Here is a 27,633-nt window from a genome sequence, read left to right as displayed (position 1 = left end):
CCTCGATATTTGAACCAAAACACTTTTGGTTTATCAACTTTTTGTGTAACAAAAAATAATTCCTCATAAAGGTGACTGGTTTTTTTTTAAAGACTCAAGATATTTTTCCACCTTTGAAGCTACTGAATAGCTTATATGAATAGGATACTTATATGAATAAGACATGCAATGTGCTATGAGAGATAGGAGGCAGCAAAGATATAAAGATCCAGAATTCTACAGTACTATCTCCTAGTAATAGGAGACTTATTATAGAACTTATTCATTATAACATTCAGATTCATTATATATAATTTGCAGGAATATAATGACTACTATACTCAGCAAATTCAACAAATGTTACTGTACTATCAGCAATCTGATGCCAGATTAATATACACAGTCGTCTGTACAACTAACAAATGAAGCAGACTATTGGGATTTTTCAAAATCTATCTAATCCATCAAATGCCAGTACATCAAGACTTCTGAACCATAAGAATGCCATTAAAAATTATTTTGTTCTGTAATATTATATAATATCTGCTGTATCTGCTTTCCACCAAAAAAACCTAAAGAGATGGGATGCCTGGGTGGCTCAGTTGGTTAAACATCTCCCTTTGGCTTAAATTATAATCTCAGGGTCCTGGGATAAAGTCCCACATTGGGCTCCTCGCTCAGCTGGGAGCCTGCTTCTCTCTCTGCCTGCTGTTGACCCTGCTTCTGCTCTCTTTCCCTCTAACGAATGAATAAATAAAATCTTTTAAAAGTTTTTTAAATTAAAAAAAGAAAAATTAAATGTAGATAAGGAATCATTATTTCTTCTTAATGCTATAAGACCTATATAACTTATGTGACAAATATAATATTCTCATAAAGAATATTAACGTTAACAGAAGACTGAAGCAAGAGATTACTGTTTACAGAGCCTAAAAGATGAACTTAGAGTTATCTAGACCAATCTGACATCTCATACAAAACTTTTTTTTTTATATCCCTGATGTAAGTCATTAAACTTCTGTTCAAATGAACTCATGAAGTAATATATCCTATTTTTTTTAAACAAAAATTCTTAATAAATCAGAAAAAAAAATTTAAGATGCAATCTACTGTTCTATAACTTTCCTATAATTCTCTAGTCCCAGTTTGGCTCTCCAGACCTACTGAGGTCTACATTTTCTTCTATATGACCAGGACTCAATTTTCAAAACTGACTGATTCATTTATTTCCTCTTCTAATGAAGCACACCCTGTACTCATTTTACCATTTCTGAACAAACAGTAAAGAACCTTCTCCATCCTATTCTCTATTACCTGTGGATTCCATAATTTTTTTTTTAAATGCACTGAGCACATATTGTCTGATAGGCATTAATATTCCATATTGTAGGTACTAGAGATATGGCAATGACTAACACATAGTCCTAATGTCATAAAATTAACATTTTAGGGTATATGTTCCAGTTAATCAATGTGTATCTTGAAATCTACTATTAACACAGTATGAGGAATTATTCTAAACATTAATAATATAATAAGCAACTGAGAAGTCACATTAAACTTATTTTTATAGTCATTTTGTTGAGTTATACTGAGTCTATAGTCAATTCATCTTTTTTTTAAATGAATACACAGGAGTGCCTGGGTGACTCAGGCAGTTTAAAGCATCTGCCTTCAGCTCACATAATCCTGGGATCTTGGGATTGAGTTCTGCATCAGGCTCTCTGGTCAGCAGGGAGTCTGCTTCTCCCCCTGCCATCCCCCTGCTCATACACACAACTCTCCATACACACAACTCTCTCCCAAATAGATAAAATCTTTTTTAAAAAATAAGTATATAATTATATGCCAAGTATATACTAGGAACTATGAATAACAAGAGTATACTCCTGCCTTCAAAGAATATGATATCCCATAAGGAAGACAAGTAGAAAGCTATAGAGCAGTGAGATAAGCATTATAAGGGGTATCTACAGAGGGCTAGGAGAACAAAGCGGAAGAGTACGTAATATACTGTAGAAGCTGTCCTAACTAATAACCTGGACTGTACTGGTTGTTTCCCCAGTAGACCAAAAATGCTCATGGCCAGTAGCAATTGTGCTTCCTCTCCTTGAATTTGCTCATCACACCCATTTCCAAACTCTTTATATAGATATAACATGATAGTGAATTCAAATAAGATTCTGATGCTGAATAGACATTTAGCCAAGTTGCTAAACACAAAACTGCTGTCTAATTAGGTTAGGAAGACCAAAGATTAGGGCAGAAAATCATAAAACTTTAGAAGGATTTTGCACTCAGATTTCTTTGAAATGGTTTTAAATCCTCACTCCACTTTAAAGAAACAAAGAATCATCCATGATTCATTATATGTGGGGTTTATATAAGAAACATCTCCAAAAACATATAGTCAGAAGATCCTTCTTCAAAGGAAAAGCCTTGGTCCTAAAACAGATTGATGAAACATACATACTCAGGTTTTAAGAGAAAAGGTTTAAAATACGCATGCAACTTTTCTTTATAGTTTATCAGACTTTTTGATTAACTGGTACCAATTACAGTAGAAAAAAAGGACTTGGGCTGCAACAGTCCCCAAAAAAGAAACAAGGATGCTAAAAGGGATTTCAGGATGCTGCTGTGTAAAGGGTGGTTAAAGATTAAAACTTGAGTCTGAAAAGGTGAAAGCTGAAAGGAGCTGGGACCCAGGTTAAACAAAATCAGCCACAGCATGAACAAAGCACACCTGGATTTGTCTACCAAACCCTGAAATGCTGGGATAAAGACAGACTCTAAGAAGAGTTTTTCATTGGTACAAAATCATTCCCACTCAAAAAGAAGCTCCACGGAAACGAAGGACCTTGTCTATTTTCACTGATTTATCCCTCCTCCCTTCGGGGGCTTAGAACACTTGCAATGAAGCAGACTCTCAATAATTCTTTATTTAGGGTTGAATGAATCAATCCAATGAACTACTAAAATACTTTCTGACATTTACAAAATAAAGAATATCCTTGAAATTTGAGCAATGCCAACTTAAGATAAGCAGAGGACAGTGCGACTTGACCCACCAAAAAATAAACTTAGAGGGATGCCTGGGTGGCTCAACCAGTTAAAGCCTCTGCCTTCGGCTCAGGTCATGATCCCAGGGTCCTGGAATCAAGTCCTACTTCAGGCTAGCTCAATAGGGAGCCTGCTTCTCCCTGTGCCTGCCACTCCCTCTGCTTGTGCTCCCTGTCTCTACCTCTCTCTCACACACAAATAAATATTTAAAATCAATCAATCAATCAAAAACAGAAGCAATTACACTGATGATATAAGAATAGAAATTTGTCAAATTCAACCTACATTCAAACATGATGAAAATTCTCTGAGAACATGCTCCAAAGAATTTCCTTAAAAGAAGCAGCACATTTATATTTCTGAAAGCTTTAAACTTTAGAGGAACACAAACCTATGGCCTTAAATTCAAACTGTTACTGTCTGTTACCAATGAGGTTATTAACTAGTTTTTCCTGCTTCTTATAATTAGTCACCATTCATCTGCTATTTTACTCCAGGCATCTGAAAAAAGGCCTTTAAATTAGAGATATGGATAAAACTGAGAAAGGTCCTTGGTTAAATGGGTAAAACGTGAAAGGGAAGGAGAGGCAGAAACAAGTTTAATCATTACTTTCAAACTGGTTCAGTTTATTCAGTATTGAAAGAAATTCACACTTTCCTGAATCAAAAAGCTCCTGATACATTTAACATTATACATAAAAGCTGGCTTAAAGTCTCTTCAGTTCTATATACAATACCAAACATTTATATTCTTATGTGGTAAGAACTGTTCTTAGCACCTTATTTGTATTAGCTCACTTAATCCACATGTGTATGTATGAATATATTTGCTTTGTTTTGTCCTGAAGGCCAATGGCAACCTGATTTTTGCTGAGAAATTCCCTGGACTGATAAGAATTACCAGTATAGGGGCGCCTGGGTGGCTCAGTGGGTTAGGCCGCTGCCTTCGGCTCGGGTCATGATCTCAGGGTCCTGGGATCGAGTCCCGCATCGGGCTCTCTGCTCAGCAGGGAGCCTGCTTCCCTCTCTCTCTCTCTCTGCCTGCCTCTCCAACTACTTGTGATTTCTCTCTGTCAAATAAATAAATAAAATCTTTAAAAAAAAAAAAAAAAGAATTACCAGTATAAAATCCCAATTATTCCAGAAGGTTCATTTTGGGGTTTGATTCAAAAGTATGATTTTCTTAAGAGTCTTTGAAGTCCTGAATCCCAGCATCAGAGCTATCACAGGTCTGTACTAAAGGTCCTATTGTGGCTCTGTTCAACCAGGGACTATATTCTTTTTCAGGACGCACAGAAGCATCTTACTCAGTTTAGAAGTCATTCACCTATCAGGTGGACCATGCAACTGCCTTGATCTCTTCAGCAGAAAATGACTTTCTATGTTCATTCTACTCACCATAATAGACAACCTGTACTAGCCTAAAATAAATCAAAGTAGAAAGATATTTCTAGACTTCCCACTTGGGGACCATGAAGGTCTTCACCCAGACTCGACAGATAAATTATTCACTCATGTAATGTTTACAGAAGAATGAATAATGAAAAGTGCATATTTTATAATGTTCAATGAAAAAATATGGTAAAAGGATATATAAGGTAGAAGAAAAATTACAAAAGATCACATTAGAAAATGAAAGGAAATACAATAGAACATTAACAATGGTTATAGCTGGGGTTTACATTTCTAAAATATTTACTTTATTTTCTAGTTCTCTTTAATAGCCTGCATAATTCATGTTTTTTAAATATTAATTTCAAATCATAAAATGTATATGTGACCTATAATAATTAACCAAGTTAGCTTTATATTAAATACCTGTTTATCTCATATCAAAATGTTATTTCTAAAGAGGTGTCATTCTATATAACCATTTTCTCATCATTTCCCTAAATCTTTAAAAAGCTCAACTTACATTCTGTCTCCGTTTTACTTGTTTTCAACTCCTCCCTGAAAAATACCTATTTAGTAGTAATCAACATTTTATGGCAGAGTGTAAACTTATTCTGGATTTAAAAGCAACATTATAACCCTACGTCTGAGAGACCCTTTGAATAGCTGAAAAAATTTGCTTAATGTGCACTTCCTGTATCCTATTTTAAGGATCTCCAGCCTATAAAAATACAGAAATATCTGATTGATATTCAACAACGGCAACCAAAATCTATGTTGAGTTTACAGTTTTCAAAGTGAATTTCCAAAAATATCACCGTAACAGATTCAAATTTAGTTGGCATAGACACATTTGCAATGTTTAACAGAAACAAAACAGCCTAAGACACGCACATGGAGAAGAGTAGCTCTGACTTTCTCTGTTTGCAGCAAATGTGCTTCAATAGCCATTATATTTTTTTGCTTCAAAGAGTTTCTCTTGGGTCATTGCCATGTTGCTTCCTGTTACACAAGACAGTACTGGGTGCCTGAAGCTACACATACACATGGGTGTGTATGTATATATGTGTATATGTATATACATACCTCACTCTATAATCCTGGTAGATTCACATTTTTTTTTTGTATTTTACTCTTTCTTTTTCATTAAATACATTGTCAAACATACCTAGGGACAGAGAATAAGGAAAAGTATAATAAAACCCCATGTACTTGTCACCCAGCTTCAACAATATTAGTATTTTGTTATTTTTGTTTTATCTATTCCTCTCCCAACTTAAGGGGAGAAGTGAGTGCTGAAGCATTTTAAAACAAGTCTTGGAGGTGACCAGAAAAAAATTCTTCCTAGCAAACTTAAAAGTTGTAAACTTTGTCTTCACTTAAACCTGACCATATTAAAAATATCTAAAATGTTAAGATACTAAACTTAATGTCTACAATAGCTTAAGTTAGAAACAGACTTTAGAACTACAAGGAAACCTAGAAATCATGTAATTTCTTGCTCTTCAAATTGTGATACTCGAGCCAATAGGACTGGCATACCCATGAGATTCTTAGGCATGCAGGACCTTGGGCCCAGACCAACTTAACCAGACTCTGCATTTTAACAAGAACTTTAGGGAGAGTGGTATGCTCATTAAACTTTTTGAAGGGCAGCTGAATCTACTGGACTCATTTGAGAAAACTGAGGCCTAGAGAGGATAAGTGACTCTCCCAACAAGAGCTGAATATCTGATTCTGACACCAGGTGTGTGTTTGGTTTTTTTCCTTACATAACACATTGCCATTAAACAAACCTGATTCCCACCACATCTTTCTGGAAATGAATTCAATTAACAAGTGAATTTCCCATATATTTTTTAAAATTCATGAGAACCTGACATTTTCCCAAATACTGTATTATATACAGGAGCAGAATCTGTAAATTAATCAAACTTCTTCCTTCTTTGGGTAAAAGGACAGATCTTTTCAGTAAGAGTGCCTTCAAAAAGACCAATTTAATTAATTAATGGCTATGTATTTTTTCAAAGGTCAGTACACTATAGTTTCCTTATGCAGAGAATATATTATCAAGTGTAGCTGAAGCCTTGGGTCTTTTAGCATACGATCAATAAACACAATACTGAAACCCAGGCTCATTTTCTAAATGTGGCTTCAGTAGGAAAATTCAGAAATGCATTAAAATGTTACCACCTACCTCCACAGCAATGATAACCAAGTCATCTTGTTACACTGAAAAGGCACTGCCTTTTTTTTTTTTTTTTTTGATGCTAAGAAGTTATGATTTTATCAAGGAAGACTGTGAATAAATTCTCAGATTAAAATTATTTTAAAAGCAGATATTAATTATGGTACCTATGTATTATTTAAAAGCCATACAGGCTTTCAAAAGAGGTGTTACTAATTTTCAGAAGAGAATTTTATGACATTTAGGAATTCCAGAGGTTTCTGTAGAACAATATTAAAATGCCTATTGTTTATAAAATAAGGAGCTCCTGAATCTTTCAGTGGGGTGTGTTTTCTTAACAATACACACTGGAGGGTAAAAAATGGTCAAAACCAGTACTATTCCTTCAAAAATACTGGAAGAAGAGTCAATTGATACAGCCTTTACAGAGCACAGTTTGGTAATATGCATTAAAAAAATAAATTATGCATGCCACTTGACTCAGTAGTTTCCCTCAGAAATGTGACCTAAAGAAATAATTAAAACTGTGTGCAAAGATCTTCCTACTGGAGGGTGTGTGCAATACTGAGTATATTAAAAAAAAAAAAGTGAGGGGTGCCTGCGTGATTCATCCAATTAAGCGTCTGCCTTCAGCTCAGGTCATGATCCTGGAGGTACTGGGTGATCAATCCCTGAGCCCCCCATCAGGCTCCCTGTTCAGTGGGGAGCCTTCTGCTCCCTCTGCCCCTCCCCCTGCTCGTGCTTGCACTCTCTCTCACTCGCTCTCTCACAAATAAATAAATCTTTTTTAAGAATTGTGAAACGAGCTAAGAACCTACAGGAATGTAATATGTAAATAAAAGTGCATTATAAAGTATATGGTGTTTCACCATTAAAAGGATAATGTAGGGGTGCCTGGGTGGCTCAGTGCATTAAGCCTCTGCCTTCAGCTTGGGTCATGATCTCAGGGTACTAAGATTGAGCCCCGCATCGGGCTCTCTGCTCAGCAAGGAGCCTGCTTCTCCCTCTCTCTCTGTCTGCTGCTCTGCCTACTTATGATCCCTCTCTCTGTCAAATAAATAAATAAAATCCTAAAAAAAAAAGGATAAAGTAGATCTGAAATGGAATCATCTTCTTGCCTCTGGGTGGCTTAGTCGGTAAGTGTCCAAAACTTGACTTTGGCTCAGTTTATGACTTCAGCCCCACGTCAGGCTCCATGCTTGGCAGGGAGTCTGCTGGAGACTCTCCCTTCCCTTCTTTCCCCTCTGCCAACACCCCCCCCACACACTGCATACTCTCTCTAAAATAATAAATAAGTTTTTAAAAATAAAAATAAAATAAAACGGCATCACCTCCAAAACATATCACTGAATTTTAAAAGGTAAGGAATTAAGACAGTGTTTGTGTACTGTGAAATTATATCATTATTAAATATTATTAAAATATATTAAATAAAAATACTTAAATCATGTATTATATATTACTATTACATATTAAATAAATGTATTTTCATGTATACAGTAGGTAGAACTACGGTGTCCACTGAAACATACCAGCAGTTAACTCTCCATAGAGATAGCTGGGTTGCCACTCATTCTTACTTTCCATATAATGTCACAGATAGCTTGAATTTTCTACAAAATGGTGTATATTTACAATCAGTCTTAAAATTAAAATTATATTCTTTAAAGAGAAAAAAAAACTGAAAGTAGATGTACACATTCAAGGCTTGGGGTCCTAAGGAAGTTTAGCAATGGAAATAAACAAAAGCAAAAACCTTACCCACTGACTACTACCACTTCAGGTTTTTTGGAGTAGGGAAAAGGCAGAAATAAGAAAAAGATGAAAGGGTGGGAACAACCTGCAACCTGTTAAAACCAGAGATGCTCACAACTTTTGCCACATCAAGAACAGTGCAAGGAAAAGCTGCTCTTAAGTCTACCAACCCCAAAACCAACCACAGACTCTAGTCTTAGGAGCTCACTATCATGATCACTTATCTCTAACTGTTCTCAGTGAGCCCTGTGTTAAGTAACATGGAAGTACATCACACACCACAGAGTTTTACTGTTCTCAGTAATTCCTCATAGAGTAATTCTACATTTCCTTCTTTGTGATGTACCAATACAGATCAGAGCTTTACTGCTCCTCTTTTTTCTTTTTCTGGGTCTGGGAGGAAACGGCAATTGCACTGGTGACATTTCACACTGACGTGAGTTCTCAGTTCTCCCATCAAAGATTATTCCAGTGAAACCAAAAGAATGGCAAAAAAGTGAACCACAGTTCTTTGATCTATGAAAACTTGTAGACCTCCTGGGTCTAAAAGTTTTTTCTTTTAACTCCTAAAATTTAGACCTAAGATCCAAATAACTTGACTCCTAGTCTTTTAGTACCCAGGGGTCACAAATTTTTATTTGCAAGGTTTATTTTGACCCTGTAAATAAAACTGGGTATTGTATTAACAGTTCTCTGAACCCATACTCCATGAACAAAACAAGAAAAATACCCAACTGAGGATAAAAACACATTTTGCACAATGCTCTAAATCAACTCCCATTTACTTCCCTCTTAAAAAGGACTGGCTTAATTACAGAGCAAAACCCAGACACAAATCAATCTACTGAATAAGAATTGATTATGTGCTCATTTAGCAACTGAAAGTTTACTTTAGTATTTGAAACTCCATGGTTCTTCAAACTAGAAACCTCATGAATATAGTCTGATACTGATTTTTATTAACAAATGCAACTAACACTATTTCATCCCTCACTAGGACTGATTTAAAAGTTTTTTGACTGCCACGATTCACAGACCTGTACCCCTGGGGATAAAAATATATGTTTATAAAAAATAAAAAAATTTTAAAAAAATGAAAAAAAAAATAAACAGGAAACTCTTTGGTTAAAAAAAATAATAATAAAATAAAGAGAGGGGTAAGAAATCCCACCTTTAAAAAAAAAAAGTTTTTTGACTGCCACTTATTCAGCATTGTTTAAGCATTATTTATATGGAGGGGGGAAAAAAGTATAAACTTGTCCCTTCCAATATCAATCACCAAACACACTTTAATTCAATGGTACATACATCATTTGGAACAAACATTTTAATCACAGGTGAAAAACAAAAAGCAAACTTTCTGCCTTCCTAGTATTGACAGATAATCCTTATTACCAAGGAAATTGAAAATAATCAGTCTCCAGCCTATTTTACTTGAACCTTTCCATTAGTAGAGGAAATGGCAAATCAAGCTACTCTCCATTAAGGTACTTTTCCTTAACTCAAATTCCAAGACAAGCTTAAGAACAGGGAACACATAATGCAAGAAGAGAGAAGGAGGACACGTTCTCCTAAGCAATATTATAGTTCAGAATCTGCTCCATTAATCTAATTGAAAGTATCAGCAAGAACTTTCCATCAGCTAGATCAGCTACCTTCTATCATTCATTATGATGTACTGCTTAGCACATAAAGTTGCCAAAACACAAATATTTTGGAATTATCTGACAAGAAGTAAAAACAAGGAAAAAAATTTAAACCTACTATGTCCAATAGCTGGACATTTTCAGAATTTATAGATGAATATATTATTAGCAGTAAGGAAACTCTGCCTGTATTTTGTTTCATTGTCCAGCTTAATGAAAGTGTCATGGAAATATAAGAATCTGACAGCATTTATTTATATCTGGTTAGCAATTAAATACTTGAGGCTTAATTTAAAAAATTTAAGAATATCAAGAGTGAAAGGAACAAAATCAAACGATGTTAATCTATCAGAAAGAGTCGGCTGTGTGTTTACTGTGACTTTGAGCTTACTATTAAATAAAAATTTAAGAAATTTGTAAGAGGGGCACCTGGGTGGCTCAAGTCATGATCTCAGGGTCCTGGGATCGAGTCCTGCATCGGGCTCTCTGCTCAGCAGGGAACCTGCTTCCCCCGCTCTCTCTCTTTGCCTGCCTCTCTGCCTGCGTGTGATTCTCTGTCAAATAAATAACCAAAATCTTTAAAAAAAAAAAAAAGAAAGAAACTTGTAAGAGAGGGAAAAGGGGGAAGAAAAAAAGATTCTCCGAGGGCTGTTGCCATCTTCTTTACTATCCATTAAAAAATACTCTTAATTTTGTACCTAAATGCTTTAAGTGTGCTTACTAATACAGTCTTAATATTAGATTGCCCAAGAACTGTCTTTGGCCCTTTTCCTCTTATCTAAAGTGTCTCCCTTTGTGATCTTATCTAATCTCAAGGATTTATATACATGCGTAATTTAGAATTTTAGCTCGGTCTTTTCTAACTCCAAACTTACATATCTTACTGCATACTTGACCAAGATATCTAACAGGCATCTCAAATTCAGCATGTTTAAAACTGAATCCCTAATGTGTACTACCCCTTTCTTTTCTAACCCGAGCAACGCACAGTCTTCCCCATTTAAGCTGATGGCAGCTCCGTTTCTCAAGTTGGTCAAGTCAAAATCTTTGGAGCTGCCCTTGATTGCTCCCTTTCTCTCATACCCCACCACTTGGTAATGAAATCCTATTGCTTTAATCTTCCAAATATATCCAGAAACTGATCATATCCCACCATCTGTTCTGAGCTGCCATAATATCTTATCTACATTACTGCAAGCTTCCTAACACATCTCCCTATACCCCTAAATTTAGTCTTTATACAACTGTCAGATTTATCTTTTTAAAACTAAGTCAGGGGTCTCTACTGTGTTCAAATCCTGTAATGGCTCCAGATCTTCCTTAGAGTTAAAAACCAATGCCCTTTCAGTAATACAAGGCCTTTCTGGACTCCTGCAACCCTTCTGCCCTATTATTCTCTCTCTCTTGTTCATTCTCCCAGCCTCCTAAAGATTCCTTGAAGTCACCAGACAATCATCATGGCCCCTTTGAAGGTCTCTGCTCTTCCTGTTACCTCAGCCTGAAAGGGATGTATCTCAAATATCTACTTGGCTAACTTCCTTACTTCCCTCAAGTATTTGTTCAAAGATCACTTCTCAGTGAGGCTTACCCTGTCCATGCAGTTGCAACCAGTTCCCTCCCATCAACAAAAAAAGTGCATATGTTGGGGGTGACTTAGCCTTAGTGAACTCCTCTCACCTAGCAAAGACTACAGAAAAAAATACTAGAATTACAAAAGTATTTGCATGAGAAAATGGAGTAAGGGATTAGCCAGAGCCTTTTGTCAAGTTTGCACTCATGTTTAGGGATTTGAAAAGATAACTCCACATACAAAGGATGAAGAAAAAAGGTCAGTTACCAAAAAAGAATCCGTATATATTCAGAGGCCCTATCTGAGTCATAAATATACAGCTGCTACACACTAATGTTAATCGCGTCATGGGGAAAAAACAAAACACAATTAAGCACAGCAAAGCATTTCCTTACCCACACATGGGATACAGAAACAACAAGAAAATATACTCCAATTCCAGGAATATGCAAATAAATAATAATTTCTGCTTCATATAACCATAACAACTTGTCCCTAAGAGACTTACTTCTTTAAAAAAAAAAAAAAAAAAAAAGAATTTCATCATTTAAATCTGATTAGCCAGCATCTAACATCCTGAATTCATAGTTTTGGTTTTCAAAAAACATACCTGAAACTCCAGCTTAGCTTAAAATAAAGTGACAGAAAAAAATGCATTTCAATGGGGAAATGCAAAGTCAATAATTTATTCAAACACATACTGAGCACCTAAATGTTAGGCCTGATAGGAGCTGATGCGGCATCAAGTCCAGTGAGTACAGTGGAAATGAGGTATAAATAAATACTAAACACAACAGCATTTTTTCCCTTTTCAATAAATTTATCAAATATTTTTATGTTGGCTACATATTCTGGAAGTTTTCCATTTCAACAAACGTGTAGTGAACACCCCTACTATGTGCATGGCATTGTACTAGATGCTAAGAGGTTATAAAGATGAATAATAGGTTATATTGTTTCCTGTGTATCCCACACACAGTGCACTACCTTACTAATCAACCCACCAACTTTTTGAGTTAAATACATTCCTGTTTTAGAAATAATAAACTACAAGGTCTAGAAAAAAAATTTTTTTTAAAGATTTTATTTATTTATTTTACAGAGAGAGAGATCACAAGCAGGCAGAGAGGCAGGCAGAGGGGGAGAGGGGAGCAGACTCCCTGCTGAGCAGAGAGCCCGCTGCGGGGCTGGATCTCAGGACCCTGAGATCATGAGCAGAGGCTTAACCCACTGAGCCACCCAGGTGCCCCAAGTCTAGAAAGTTTAAGAGGCAAAACAAGCAAGTAGCTGAACAGGGATCCAATCTCAGGTCCTTTAAACTCTAGAACCCATGCTCTTAACTACCATGCTAACCTGTTTCTCTCAAGTAGCTTCAAGTCTAGAGGGCAGAAAGATATGCTTAGAAATAATATTAATAAACCTAAGCAGCTCTACCTAATTAGTGCCCAAAGTCTACCTGACAAAAAAAGCAAATTAAGTACTCACAGGTAAAGAGTAAACACATTTTATACTACAGAATTACTCCTCAAAGAACACATTTAATATTATTATTTTTTTTAAGATTTTATTTATTTACTTGAAAGAGAGAGCACAAGCAGGGAGAGCAGGAGAAGGGAAGCAGCTTCTCCACCGAGCAAGGGAGCCAGATTCGAGGCTTGATCCCAGGACCCTGAGATCATGACCTGAGCTGAAGGCAGATGCTTAACTGACTGAGCCACCCAGGCACCCCAGAACAAATTTAACTTTTCGTAAATAAATGGCTTGTAGTTGTATATGATCTGGAAAATGATAGTTTTACAAGAAAAATAAGATAAATTAAATAATAGGTGATACAAGCAACTAATTTTCAGCTTCTTTCTACTCAAAAACTGCTGCATAATAGCTTCAATTACTTCAGTGGTAAGAATTCTAATTCTGTCCAACTTGTCTCTTTCTAAACATGGGGACAAAAATCAGATGATTTGTAATATAGCACAAAACTAAATACACTTTTTTTTTTTTTTTAAAGATTTTGTTTATTTATTTGACAGACAGATTACATGTAGGCAGAGAGGCAGGCAGAGAGAGAGGAGGAAGCAGGCTCCCTGCTGAGCAGAGAGCCTGATGCGGGGCTCGATCCCAGGACCCTGAGATCATGACCTGAGCCAAAGGGAGAGGCTTAACCCACTGAGCCACCCAGGCGCCCCACTAAATACACTTTTAAGTATATACCAAAAACTGTTTCTTATGAATTCTATGTACTTATGTAGAAAAGGCTTCCTTCTGCCAAGTAAAACTACTTTTTGCACACTGGCTGCACAAAGCTTCCCAAGACAGATGGGCAGCCGGCAAGGCCTTCACATCCTTTTGTTTAAAAGGTGGCAAATGGGTCCTATTGACCATTAAAGTCAGCCAGGTTTCTGGGAAGCACTGACCCCAATAAAGACATTATGTTTCTTTATCTTGCAAAGCAAGAGCAGACAAAAGTGCCAAAACTAAAAGAAGAGAAACCGAAGTAAGAGTAGATTTAAACATTAAAGTCCATGCTGTACAAATTTGACACAAACAGCCCCTATTTTTCAACACTGCTGTCACAATGTTAACCTACAAAAATGAAAAGACTGACCCCACTCTGTTTTTAAAATCTTAATTTATCAGTAAACTAGGTAAAATCTCAGCAGATGGTATGAACACAAACTGCCAAATCTCCTTTAAAGAAAAAAAAAAAGAAGAGGGCTCTCTTCCCATGTAAAACAGGGAGCTAACGGCAAAAAAATCATATTTGTACACTGAAGATATTCTTAAATAGTGGCAAAGTTTTTTCTTAAAAAAAGAAGCAGAAATAACCAGGTGACTCTCAAGTTACTATTGAGTAAAAAAGCAGTCTCATGAGCTTTGAGAGGGATTTATAAGACCAATTTTCAGAACTTTTGAATGCTCAATAATAATTCTTATTATAAATGATCTGAAGTAAAACAAGTTAAATTTTAAAATATAAAAGGATTATTTATGATCTCCCATGATCTGCATCCTATATGATTCCAAGAGATCTCCAGAATATTAGTAAGAAACATGCAAATGTCTGTTATAAATAAAAAATTTAAGTTTACTAATCACATGCTCTCTAAATCAAAATAAAATTTCTTTAATAAAAATGAAGGCCACTGCTTAATAATCAGAAGAGATTCATAATTCAGAGATGTTTAAGCATAATAAACAGTAGTGATTACTTTAGTCAGTCTGTTCTCAATCCTACCTTATTTCATTTGTCCCACAGTTTATTTTTTAAGAGATTTGAGTATATGCAAACTTTTCTTTGAGTGTCTATTCTTTATCGATTACATCCACAGCAATAAGGAAACAAAACAAGGGTAACTCACTGCAACTCCAGATTGGCCACCGGAAGATGAGAATATGTGAGGATCTAATGGAAACAAGGCAGGGGCTGTTGGAGTCCATGAATATTTCAGAAGAATAATGAAAAAGTGTGCCAGATGGGTCTGCTTGCAGCTGGCTAACAACTAAATTCTGACCAAAGCCAAATGCTTCCTTACATAATTTATCAAGCACTTTTTAGTTCCCCTCCACTACAACCCTATCCATTCTTTTTTTTTTTCTTTTCTGTTTTTAAAAAGCAATACCACCATTACTTCCCTTTCAAATTAGGACTATTACATAAAAGTATAAGAAGAGAAAAGAAAAGAACACCTGTGTGCCATGTACTGCTGTGTCTGAAGCATAAACGCAGGTGTTACCACAGAAGCAAAAAGCAAAAACGGACAAAGAAGTGCTACAAAAGCTAACCACTCTTTTTTAAAGAAAGTAGTTTAAAATAAACACTAATTGCTAAGGGTTAGCAACAGCACAAATACTAATCAACTCTGCATAGCCATCAGAGGTGAAGGCTCATCTTTCCCAGAGCACATTGTCCCGCCCATCTCTCCAAACTCAACTTTCAACATTCTACTGGATATTCCAGATACAGAAGCAGCTGAGTTCACTTGTATTCTCAAGTTCTTTTAACAATAAAAATAATAACATTTGAGTACCAACTATGCATTTGACCAGCACATCCCAAGAGGACTTAAGAGTACTATTACTATTAGGTAAAGAGAATTTAAGTAACTTGCCCAAAGCAGTCCAGCTTCCCGGCCCATGCTCAAACTCTACAACACTGCTTCTCTAAAATAGCAGATCTGTATTATTTCTTTCAAATACAGACTACTTTAAAATCCTGCACACTACTACCCCTTTGGTATACTCTATGTAAAACTGTTCTAGAAGTCTGTAAGTCCTAAATCAGAGGTTTAAAAGTTTTAACACTGCTCAAGTCAGTGTGGTAGCTAGCCTCCGGATGGCTCTCAATGACCCTGCCTCCAGCACTCACAGCCTTACGGAACACCCTCTCACAGTGTATCACACAGGGTTAGTCTGTGTGACCAAAAGCATAGGGCAAAAACGATGGTGTATCACCTCTGAAAGCAGGCTGTAAAAATTTTCAACTTCTATCACAGTCTCTCTCCCTCTGTCATCACTTGTTCTGAAGGAAACCAGCAGCCACATCATTAGGACACACAGGCAGCCTAGGGAGGCCCAAGTGGAGAGGAACGGAGAGGCCTCTAACAATCACACAGGGAGTTTAGAAGTGGCTTCTTCAGGCACAGTTGGACCAGGCGCTGAGATGACTACAGCTCCTGCCAATAGCCTGACTGCAACCTTTTAAGAGAATCTGAGCCAGCAGCACCCAGCAAAGCTGTTCCTGGATTCCTGATCCTCAGAAAGTATGCAAGATAATAAACATGTATTGAGCACTGTATTTTAGGATAATCTTGTCTCTCAACAATAGTTAACTAATATAACAAAACAGCCATATTGACAAGCTTATTTATAACAATGGTGTTAAAAGAGCCTTTTTAAGATTCCTAACATTTCTGAGCTAGAATAACTTTTAGCAGTTACTTCCTCAACACCTCTGCCAGTATTACTTTAAAAATGTTAAAAACACACATAAATTTACTTCTTGATTTAATTATCGCATTTGGTTATTAAGACTAAGGCATTTCATAGTACTTATTCAATACACGAATTGTAACTGAGATCTAAAGATTAAATAGAAAATCAAAATTTGTTTTATTAAAGTGGATATAAGAGTCCTTATCTTTAGAGACACATTCTAAAATATTATGGATGAAATGACATAAAATCTGGAATTTGTTACAAAATAATGCTGTAGCCACTCAGGAGGGTAGAGGAGGGTAGGAGGGGTAAAGATGAAATAATACTGGTGATCAGGTGATAATTAGTTGACAGTCACTATCTTTTTAGGTATAAGTGCATTGCTCTCCATAAAATTAGGGAGGTGGGCTCTTTGACACAAGAGAATGGCTAAGTTCCTGTGTAATGAAAGAAGCCTGGATTTGGACTCAGAAGAACCTTCCCTCTGGTTCTAATTCTGCCACTAGCAATGTAAACTTAGGCAATTCATTTAACATCTCTAACACTAATGCAAACTGCAAACTAGGGACTGTATCTCACCTGATTGAAACAATAAAAAACAGAATTTGAGCAATACCTTTATCATTGTTATCAAATAAAGTGAGGTAAAAAGGCAATAACATGGGCTAAAGAAATATATAAAAGTCCAAAGATAAGAGTATAACCTAAGATTAATTAAAACACATCTCACGTAATGCAGAGAATACCTCTAGAAGTATACGCAAGAAAGTGGTAACATGACCATGTCTGGGGAAAGGAACTGGAAAGCTAGAGAAAAGGATGAGTTACATTTCTTTGACATAATTTTTTCTATCTTCTGAAAAATGACACAATATGAACATACCTATTTTTTTTTAAACAGATAAATTATCCCCTCGGGGGAAAAAAGGACACAACCCCAAGGATTGTCTTGGAATTGAAGGAGAGTTCCATCAACACCTTAAATCTCATCAAAGTGTCTGAAGCTACTCCAAACAATTATGTTAATGACAATAATAGCTAAAGTCTACCAAGCAATTACATCCTGCCAGGCTCTAAAGCAAGCACCATATATGCATTATCAGCAACTGGTACACATAGTTCTAGAGTAGTACCAGATGGCCTGAACATTTCAGATGGGAATGCCTAGAACCTACTGTAGGAAAAAAGGACACAACCCCAAGGATTGTCTTGGAATTGAAGGAGAGTTCCATCAACACCTTAAATCTCATCAAAGTGTCTGAAGCTACTCCAAACAATTATGTTAATGACAATAATAGCTAAAGTCTACCAAGCAATTACATCCTGCCAGGCTCTAAAGCAAGCACCATATATGCATTATCAGCAACTGGTACACATAGTTCTAGAGTAGTACCAGATGGCCTGAACATTTCAGATGGGAATGCCTAGAACCTACTGTAAGCACCTGCAGACATTCAAACTGGTTAGGCAGTTTTTTGCTATACAAAGTCCAAAACATCAAAGGGCAGGCATATGGTTCACTGTCTGCCTCGTAGCTGAGGAATACAGATGAATTCTAAATGCACTACTAAAGCCTGTCACAAAAACAGCTACATTTTAGCTATAAACTGAAGCATTGCAGAAAACAGGTAAACTTTTTACTGATTTATGCCCAGCTAACTATCCTAATTCAAAAATAAGTCTCAGCTTGTATCTGGCTGGTTCTGTCTTCCCTTAATTATAGAATTTTTATACTTTGTGTTTAAAAACACAGATTCAAATTAACATGCACCTATTCTTGGTTCCTCAACCGAAGGAAGGAAGGAAAGGAGGGAAGGAAAGAAGGAAAGGAGAGAAGGAAGGAAGGAAGGAGAGAAAGAATTCATAAGCCAAACAGAGGTAAGTGTGACATTATGGAAAGAACATGGAACTCTGGGTCTGAAGACCTGAATTCAAGTTCTAGCTCCACCACTTATTTGTATACACAACCTTTAACATAAACAGTTCCATAATAGTAAGATCTGATGAAAGTAGTTTTAATCCTCCCTGCTGTAAAGGAAAATAAAGTTACACCAGCACTATCACTACCGCAAATTGAAAATTAACCTAAACATCCTCTAAAATTTATTTCCTCCTGTGTTTCTTTCTTCTATGAATGACATTACCATATCCCTGTTGTCTGTACCCAACATCTCAGTCCAATGTGTCACGTACAATAAAGTTGTCAAATCAATTCATCTAATATCTGTCCTATCTCTCATATCCATCCTCTCTTCTTTACTCCCACTGCCACCTCCCTAATTCAGGCCCTTCCCCTCTAGTTTGTTTTATAGAAGAGTTTTCTATATTTGACAAAATTCTGCATCTGTTCATGATAGAAATGAAACAAAGTACATTTAGAGGGAACATTCCTCAACATAACAAAGCCTACCATAAATGGAGAACTCACAACCAGTATCACACTTAACAGTGAAAAACAAAAGAGCTTTTCCTCTAGGATCGGGAACAAAACAAGGATGCCGACTCTCACCACTTTTATTTGGCACAACACTGAAAGTCCTAGCCACAGCAATTAGACAAGAAAAAGAAATAAAAAGCATCCAAATCAGTAAGGAAGAAGTTAAACTGTCAATATTTGCAGAAGGCATGATATTATACATAGAAAATCCTAGAGTCCGACAAAAAACTATTAGGCTAAATGAATTCAGTAAAGTTGCAGAATAATGGTTTCCTAATTGGTTTCGCCACTTTTAGTTCCTCCCCAGTATAATTCTGTTCCACACCCCTCATCCAGAGTAATACTCCTAAAGCATAGCTTTGAACATGACATTCTCTTGTTCAAAACTTTTGAGAGGCTCTTTTCTGCCTCTCAAAGGGCCTTCATCGTAGTCTGGCATTCAGTTAGGTTGCTTGCCAACAGCCATTTCCTTTCCCCTTCCATTGTGCAGCTGCCCTAGTTTCATCCCAAACTGTCTCTAATCAGTTTTTTTTTTTTTTTAAGATTTTTTTTTTTTTCAGGACACCTGGATGGCTCAGTCGCTTAAACATCTGCCTTTGGCTTGGATCATGATCCCAGAGTCCTGTGATGCAGCCCCACATCGGGCTCCCTGCTCTGTAGGGAGCCTCCTTCTCCCTCTCCCACTCCCCCTGCTTGTGTCCTGTCAAATAAATATGTAAATTTAAAAAAAAAAATTTTAGGGGCGCCTGGGTGGCTCAGTGGAAAGCCTCTGCTTTCGGCTCAGGTCATGATCTCGGGGTCCTGGGATTGAACCCCGCATCGGGCTCTCTGCTCAGTGGGGAGCCTGCTTCCCCCCTGCCGCTGCCTGCCTCTCTGCCTACTTGTGATCTCTGTCTGTAAATAAATAAATAAAATCTTTAAAAAATATATTTTACTCATTTATTTTAGAGAGAGAGAGCCAAGCAGGAGAAGGGGCAGAGGGACACAGACAAGAAGATTCTGCACTGGACACGGAGCCTCATGCAGGATTCAATCACACAACTCCAAGATCAGAACCAGGGCTGAAAATCAAGAGTCAGACCTTCAACCAAAGGAGCCACCCAGGGGTCTGGTCTCTAGTTTAATCCCATCTTCCTTGACAGACTGATGTATTAAAGATGGTCCTTTGGGAAGTGTGACCTTAAGTGGTCTGATGACAGCAAAGACCTAGATTTGTGTTTCATGATATGAACAGGGAATGGAGGAGGAAAGTTCAATCTTTTCTAGGGAAGGTGTGATATGCAAATGTGAAGCCTAAATAAGACCATCATTTTATTACCTTGAAGGAAGGAAGCCACACTGAAAACGAAGTCAACACCAAGGACAAACAGAGCATAAAGAACTGCAATGAGGGGCGCCTGGGTGGCTCAGTGGGTTAAAGTCTCTGCCTTTGGCTCAGGTCATGATCCCAGGGTCGTGGGATCGAGCCCCGCATTGGGCTTTCTGCTCAGCAGAGAGCCTGCTTCCCTTCCTCTCTCTCTGCCTGTCTCTCTGCCTACTTGTGATCTCTGTCTGTCAAATAAATAAATAAATAAATCTTTAAAAAAAAAAAAAAAAGAACTGCAACGAAACAGAGTTAGAGCTCTGCTCCAATTATACCTGAACATCCTACCCCTAAAAAAACTTAATGTGAAGCAGCCAAATTCTTTTATTTCTTAGGTCCTTTCTAACCTATAATCACTTTAAGCATTGTGACAGAAAAATATTCCAAAAGCTATATTCAATCTCTCTTCCCAAATCATCTCCCACTCCATGCAATACTTAAAGCAAGCTAGTCTACATATCTTTTAAGTGTGTAATATATACACTTGGTTCTAGAAAAAAAATGTGAGCATATATGTGGGAAAAAACAAGCCCCCACTTCCCCACAGTTTGCTCCTCTATCTTCTTTATTGCATTATACGCTCCAAAAAATGTTTTAAGAACTAATGCCAGTCACAGTACTTAGAGCAACTAAAGTTCACCTTAATTCAGCCCAGCCTAAAAAATAAAAGAAACAAAAATGCAAATAATATCTCTCCAGATTAAAACTACCTAGGGTTCTTTATTCTCACCCCTTCTTTTTGTGCTTTAAGTATTTTTTCTTTTTTGGAAGGTTTGTTTCATTTACTCAAAAAATTTTTAGAAAGCACTGTCATTACTAACAAAAGTCCTATTCATGTCAGTAAATTGACAGATTTAAAGAAAATGAGATAAGCACATCTTCCCTTGTATAAAAGTTTTTCCAATTACTAAGCACATCTTCCCTTGTATAAGTTTTTCCAATTACTATGACAAATATCCCTTCTTTGCTTTCTTAAAGTCTTCATTTGGTTTAAACATATGAAAGTCATGATAAGTATGTTTTAGGAGTAAAGTCATTTACAGAAGGGATCTAAAAGCACCAACAAACAGCCAAAAGATTGCAAGACAATAAAAAACTGTACTTGTTCTTATTATTCCATTACATGAAAAAAAAAAACTGCAGACCTCCTCTGTGTTCTTTACAGTTACTACTGCCAGCACTAACCATGAAATGTTTACATAGCCCCTACAATGAGAGACAGGAAAGGAGGTGTAAGGGACAAGTGTCAAATCTACTGCTGCTTTTAGATTCAGCCTTCCTAAAATATTATCCACTTCCAGCAACCTGAAGAGAGACAATCGGATTTTCCATCAGAGGTATCTTATACCAACATATAAATAAATTTCCACTCTGCCGTGACTACAAATAAATCAGATTCTCACTAAGACAGAGATCAAGAGTTTATCTTTTTTTTTTTTTAAAGATTTTATTTATTTATTTGACAGAGAGAGATCACAAGTAGGCAGAGAGGCAGGCAGAGAGAGAGAGAGAGAGGAAGCAGGCTCCCTGCTGAGCAGAGAGCCCGATGCGGGCCTCGATCCCAGGACCCCAAGATCATGACCTGAGCTGAAGGCAGCGGCTTAACCCACTGAGCCACCCAGGTGCCCGATCAAGAGTTTATCTTGTCACTGAAATGCCTATTTTGCTTACTAGCTTCTTTCCTCTGTCTGCCCATCTCATTTGTCACCAGTGCTTTCCCTTTTTTTCCATAATGGGGGAAAAAAAAATGGTGATAGATTATTTTAGCATTAAACCCCTCAGTTTCAAAGCTGTTCTTTCTTTTCCCATTTCACCTTAATTACTGGTAATATAAAGGATTTGGGGTTTAAAAAAAAAAGTTGTTACAAGTACTAAAAATTAAATTTTTATTCCTCAAATTAAACACTTGAGATGGACAACTCCATTTCATTTATTTATTCAGTCTTTCAATCAATAATTGTTTACAGAAATCTTTAAAGATGTCATATACTAAATCAGCGGCAATGACTTCGACATAAAAAAATGCTACTGTGTTTCTCAGATTACTGCTCAGCTCATTTAGTCACACAACTTCAGTAAAATGGTCACTCTGGCTTCTAATTAGTGACTAGAAATCAGAACTTCTATTTTTATTTTAAATTCTACCCCTCTGGGATAACAGGTGATCATTGTTTTCTTTAATGCAATCCTGTATTCTCCAGTTTTCAAAATGAGCATACATTACTTTTATAATTTAAAAGTCACAATTTTTTTAAAAGCACTTACTGTCTTTTATTATTTCAAACCAATTATTTTATTTACCTCATTCCCGGTGGAATATTTCAGTGTGTAAAATAGACATTCCTCAGAAAGTCCTACTAAAATGTCTGGGGGGGAAAAAACCCACAAAAAAACCTCTTATAAGCATGCACTACCAATAAGCAGCAAAACCAAATGGGCTCATCGCCTTTTGTTTGTCCCTGATTCTCTTCCTATTCTATTTTAAGAATCTAATAAGGTGTAAAAAACCATTTATTACAAAACAAGCACTTAATGCACTGATTTCCTCTGAAAATATTCTATTTATTGCTCTTACATGTCACCCTTCAAATTCAAATTTTAAATTTTCATACCTAATAGACAACAATGGGGAGTAAACAGTTGGGTCTTTCTTGGGTTCCGTTATCCCAGAAAGCTCTAATTTTTAGTCTCTCCCTAAATAAGAAACATTACAAAGTTGTACTCCAAAGAAAAAACATATTTAGTCATACAAATACCCACAGAACTTTCAAGTTCCTATTAGAAAATACACAGATACTTGGAAAGTGTTAAGAAAAAATAGACTTCTTAAAAAAAATTTATAAAATGTATGTCCACATTTAAATCAGAATGTTTTCATTAATTCTAAGAATATCATTTAAGGAAGCACAAAGTTTTATGCTGCTGTGTAAGGAAACCTTGGGTACATTGGGGGAAAAGCTCAAAGGCCCATAATCTCATCACAAAGCAGCAGGGTCAAAAGGCAGAGGTCAGGAAACAGGGGAACAGGGAATAAAACAGTTCCCACACTTGAGAGGAAACTAGATCTCATTTCAGAGGACGCTCAAAAACTATCCGGTTGTATTTACTGAAGTAATAAAACCATTTACACTCTCCTTTAAGTCCCAAAGAAGAATCTGTATTTTATAAGAGTTTCTTATTTTTAAAAGCAAGGAATTTAAGAAGTTATTTCTCTTACATTAAAAAAAAAAAAACACCACACCAATCTCTCTCACACATACACAAATACTTCAGCTGTCCCTCCAAGACTGACCTCCAGATAGTTAAAAGCTGTCACCTGATCTATTCAACAGAGTTCAATGGGGCAGAGAAATAAATACTTAATGTGCATACAAGTCAACAGACATTTCACATCAAGGCCTTTGCCCCCTAATGATTCAACGAAGTAGGTTTACTTCTTGGCCACATTGAGAAAAAGCTAAATTTTTACTCCTGCTTAGAGGAAATTTCATTCCAGGGAAGAATGAATGTGATTTTGTTAAACCTTAGTAGGTGCAACATTTGTGCAGGAGACTTTATAATGACTCCTCCAGCTCCAGGGTCCTGGACACTCGTCTGTATATTTCTGTACAATTTCTCACACTCTAACTGTAAAATCTATTCCAAGTAGAAGAGAAGGTGAGAGAAAGATTAGTAAGATCAGGAAAAGAGGATTTTTGGAACAAGAGGTGTCACTTTCTACTGCCTTCCACCCTCCATACACCCATATTTTACACTCTCCCCACTGGCCCCTTCCATCAGGGATAAGACAGGTTACAAGTGGTTAACGAGGCCTGTCCATTTTTCACTGTGAGGAACACACAAAATTTTACATTTAAGCACACACAGCTTTCACATATTTATTTAAAATGGTAGCTAGGGCTGCCAATGGAAAAATAAGCACCGCCAGACAGGAGTGAGAACAACTAAACAAAATAACCTATTTTGGCATAATCACCTCAGTGGTACCAATGCTTGTGTTTTAATAAACTGTGAAATAACAGTCATTGTTCTCATGAACAATGGCACAAAGCAAATGAAGTCAAACTGGAAAGCTCATTTCCCTGGAGCTGAGCCAGAATATTCTGAAATCCAGACAAAAGTTTATTTATTAAGAAAAAAGAATTCACTTGAGACAAGAGATAGAAAACATTCTTGAACAATCTGTTATCTTGTTACCCCAACCATTTAAATTTCCTTAGAGGTTAGGGTTGAAGTTGAAATGAAGAGAAATTAACCTAGAAAATAAAACAAAAGACTGTGGTCCTGGAAGTGAATCATCCATAATCTTTAAACCTATTATCAGCCCTAAATTTCTGCTGCTCAAACTATTACTATCCAAGTCTGTAGCTGATACTCATGGAATTCCATCTGATATGCTGATGCCGATTCTTATAAAATCAGGGAATCATAAAAGAGTCCGAGATGGTCACTCCCCTTCAAAACAATCCCTGTCTCATCTACCTAGAAGGAAACAATTCTTCCTTGCTATTTTAGTCCCAATCTATAGCAAAAAGAAAAAATATATATATAAATTTATTACATAGAAAGAATATTGTTGATCTAGCAAATTGTCCCTGTTTTCTCAAAAAACTATGAGAAAAGAAGAAAATCTGAAAGTATACTAGAAACACAAAGTATTAAACCTGAAAAGTCATGAAAATAAGAAACTCTGCCCAGTTTCTGCTGGGGAGGAAGGTAACTGGAGGAGTCAGACATTAAAAACTCTTCACTACCTATGACACTGGAAATTTTTATAAAAAGAGTATTTCTTCTTCTTTATAGAAAAGAGACAACTGACAGGGCAATAGGAAGTGGCTTCATGAGGACTAAGGTAAAAGTAAAGATGATCTTTGAAGAAAGGATTGGGGTAAAAAAATGTACAAAAAGCCTGGTCTGAGGGATTTGTGCCAAACGGCACAGAAGAATTAAGACTGTCAAAAAGTGGGTGCCTGGGTGGCTCAGTCAGTTAAGCCTGTCATCCAGCTCCCTGCTCAGCAGGGAGCCGGCTTCTCCCTTTCCCTCTGCTCCTCCCCACTGCACGCATGTGCATATACACACTCTGTCAAATAAAATCTTTTTAAAAAAGACCATTAAAATCTTAATTTATGTATCACTTCTATACTGTTTCCTCAAACTAGACAGTAAGTCCCTGTGTTAAATAAATGTAAGAACGTGCTATGCTGGACAAGAGGACAAGAAGAAAAGGCAAGGAAACATGGTCTTCAAAGCAGAAACCTAGATTCTCCAGGCTTGGGCAGGAGAAAATTACATAAAACAGGTGGATTTACTTCGAAAGGCCTTTGGGATTTAGAAAACAGACAACTTAAAAATATCTTTAGGGGCGCCTGGATGGCTCAGTGGGTTAAGCCTCTGCCTTTAGCTCAGGTCATGATCTCTGGGTCCTGGGATCGAGTCCCAGTCCTGCTTCGGGCTCTCTACTTGGCAGAGAGCCTGTTCCCTCCTCTCTATCTCTCTGCCTGCCTCTCTGCCTACCTGTGATTAAAAAAAAAAAAAAAAAATCTTTAAACCGGGTCTCAAAGTTTAGAACCTATATCTAAGCATTCAACATGCCTGTCCTCACAGCAGGGTTGAAGCTGAAAGATTCTACAACTCTAAAATTGTACTTTCACCTATTTTTATTGCACTCCATACTTTAAAGTTCTTTCCAAGACACTGCCATATTTTATAATTGAGAAAAGTATCTAGAAAAGTATCTAGTTGTCTAGATCAGCATAAGCACTGAAAAACATACTCCCTGTGTGTCCTCAGATTATGGACAAATTTAAAAAAAAGAAAAACTACAGGGAAGAGAAGCAAATGGACTACTTTTGCAGTGGTATTCCTAAGAGAGTATGGATATGCGAAAACCATTCATAGCTCATCTGCAACAGTCGCTTAGCAGTAGCATTAACTAGATAAATTTCCCATTATGTATCAGCTGTCCACAATTACTACAGTGGTACATATAATGTCGCCTCTTTCTCTTCCATCCAATAAACGCACATGAGAATGGAACTGAGTGAGAACAGCATCACAGAGGAAAGATCTTGATTCCACTCCACTTATTTTAAAACTTGTATAATTTACAACCTAGTATTTCAACTATTGTTAATAATTACTGTGAGTCAGCTCGGAAGCGGCAGGCCCACTAATGTGTCACCACCCACGAGTTGAGGACAGCTGGTCTAGAGGATCTGGAGGGGCAGCGAGGCGCAGTGAAGAGGACGATGCTGGAGCCAGAGAGCCTGGGTGGTAATCCCAGCTTCTAATAACTGTGAGTTTTGGGGAACACCTCACATAAAATGAGGAAAATAACACCTCTAAGTTATTGTGAAGACTAAAAATAATGTTTATAAATCACCAACCACAATTCATGACTCCATAAATGTTAGCTATTTTCATAGCTTCATTATATAAAGGTGACTTCTAGAGCTACTTCGGACTTAATAGTGCTAGTACTTATCCTTGAAAGTCACTTAAAGAAAGCATTAAGTCAAAAATAACTTTGTACCAGTGATGTACACAAGTTTATAAAAGAAAAATGAAAGGTGGGGTGTCTGGGTGGCTCAGTGGGTTAAGCCTCTGCCTTCTGCTCAGGTCATGATCCCAGAGTCCTGGGATCAAGCCCCGCATCGGGCTCTCTGCTCAGCAGGGAGCCTGCTTCCTCTTCTCTCTCTCTGCCTGCCTCTCTGCCTACTTGTTTGTGATCTCTGTCTGTCAAATAAATAAATACAATCTTTAAAAAAAAAAAAGAAAGGTATTAATTCAAAAAGTTCATGTTAGTTAAAACAGTTATAATATTTAATTTAGAATAAAATTAGTACAAATCACAGATTCTTGGAAAAGGTGCAGGGATCTGAGAAAGCAACTTATCATGATGTACTATCTCAGCAGCATACAAAATACCTCCACTTTTTTTTCTAGAATTCTCACTTCTTAACTTCTTAAACTTGTTGTTTGAAAAGTAATGTGAAAAAGATAATTTCATATTAAAAATTTTTGGTATCTCCACCTAAAAGGTCATTAGGTAGTGGCATTTTATTTTATTATTTTTTGAGAGAAAGAGCAGGAGCAGGGGGCAAGGGGAAGGGGATAGAGGGAAACAGAGACAGAATCAATCAGACTCCATCCCCAGCACAGAGCCTGATGTGGAGCTCAATCTCACAGCCTTGAGATCACGACCTGAGCAGAAATCAAGAGTCTAACACTTGCCCAAATGAGCCACCCAGTAAACCCTACATGGTACCATTTTAATAAGACAAACCTTAGGCAGAAAAGAATATTATA

General features: G+C 36.8%; 1 protein-coding gene across 5 annotated transcripts in view; it reads right to left on the bottom strand.

Annotated features, from left to right (window-relative positions):
• Positions 1-27,633, bottom strand: part of DENND5B (DENN domain containing 5B) — a 197,682-nt gene that overhangs the window by 157,267 nt on the left and 12,782 nt on the right. The window contains exon 1 of one of the 5 annotated variants that reach the window (XM_032347513.1): positions 14,950-15,400. The exons of the other annotated variants lie outside the window; for them this stretch is intronic. Within the exon in view, the coding sequence (XP_032203404.1) occupies positions 14,950-15,028 (79 nt within the window). The 5' untranslated portion in view covers positions 15,029-15,400. Of the gene's footprint in view, positions 1-14,949; positions 15,401-27,633 lie in introns of those variants that run through there. 5 annotated transcript variants of the gene reach the window in all.

This window comes from Mustela erminea, chromosome 6, assembly GCF_009829155.1.
Source record: "Mustela erminea isolate mMusErm1 chromosome 6, mMusErm1.Pri, whole genome shotgun sequence".
NCBI classification, from domain to species: Eukaryota; Metazoa; Chordata; class Mammalia; order Carnivora; family Mustelidae; genus Mustela; species Mustela erminea.
The sequence above is the reverse complement of the archived record's forward strand: the minus strand, read 5'-3'. Positions and strand labels throughout refer to the sequence as shown.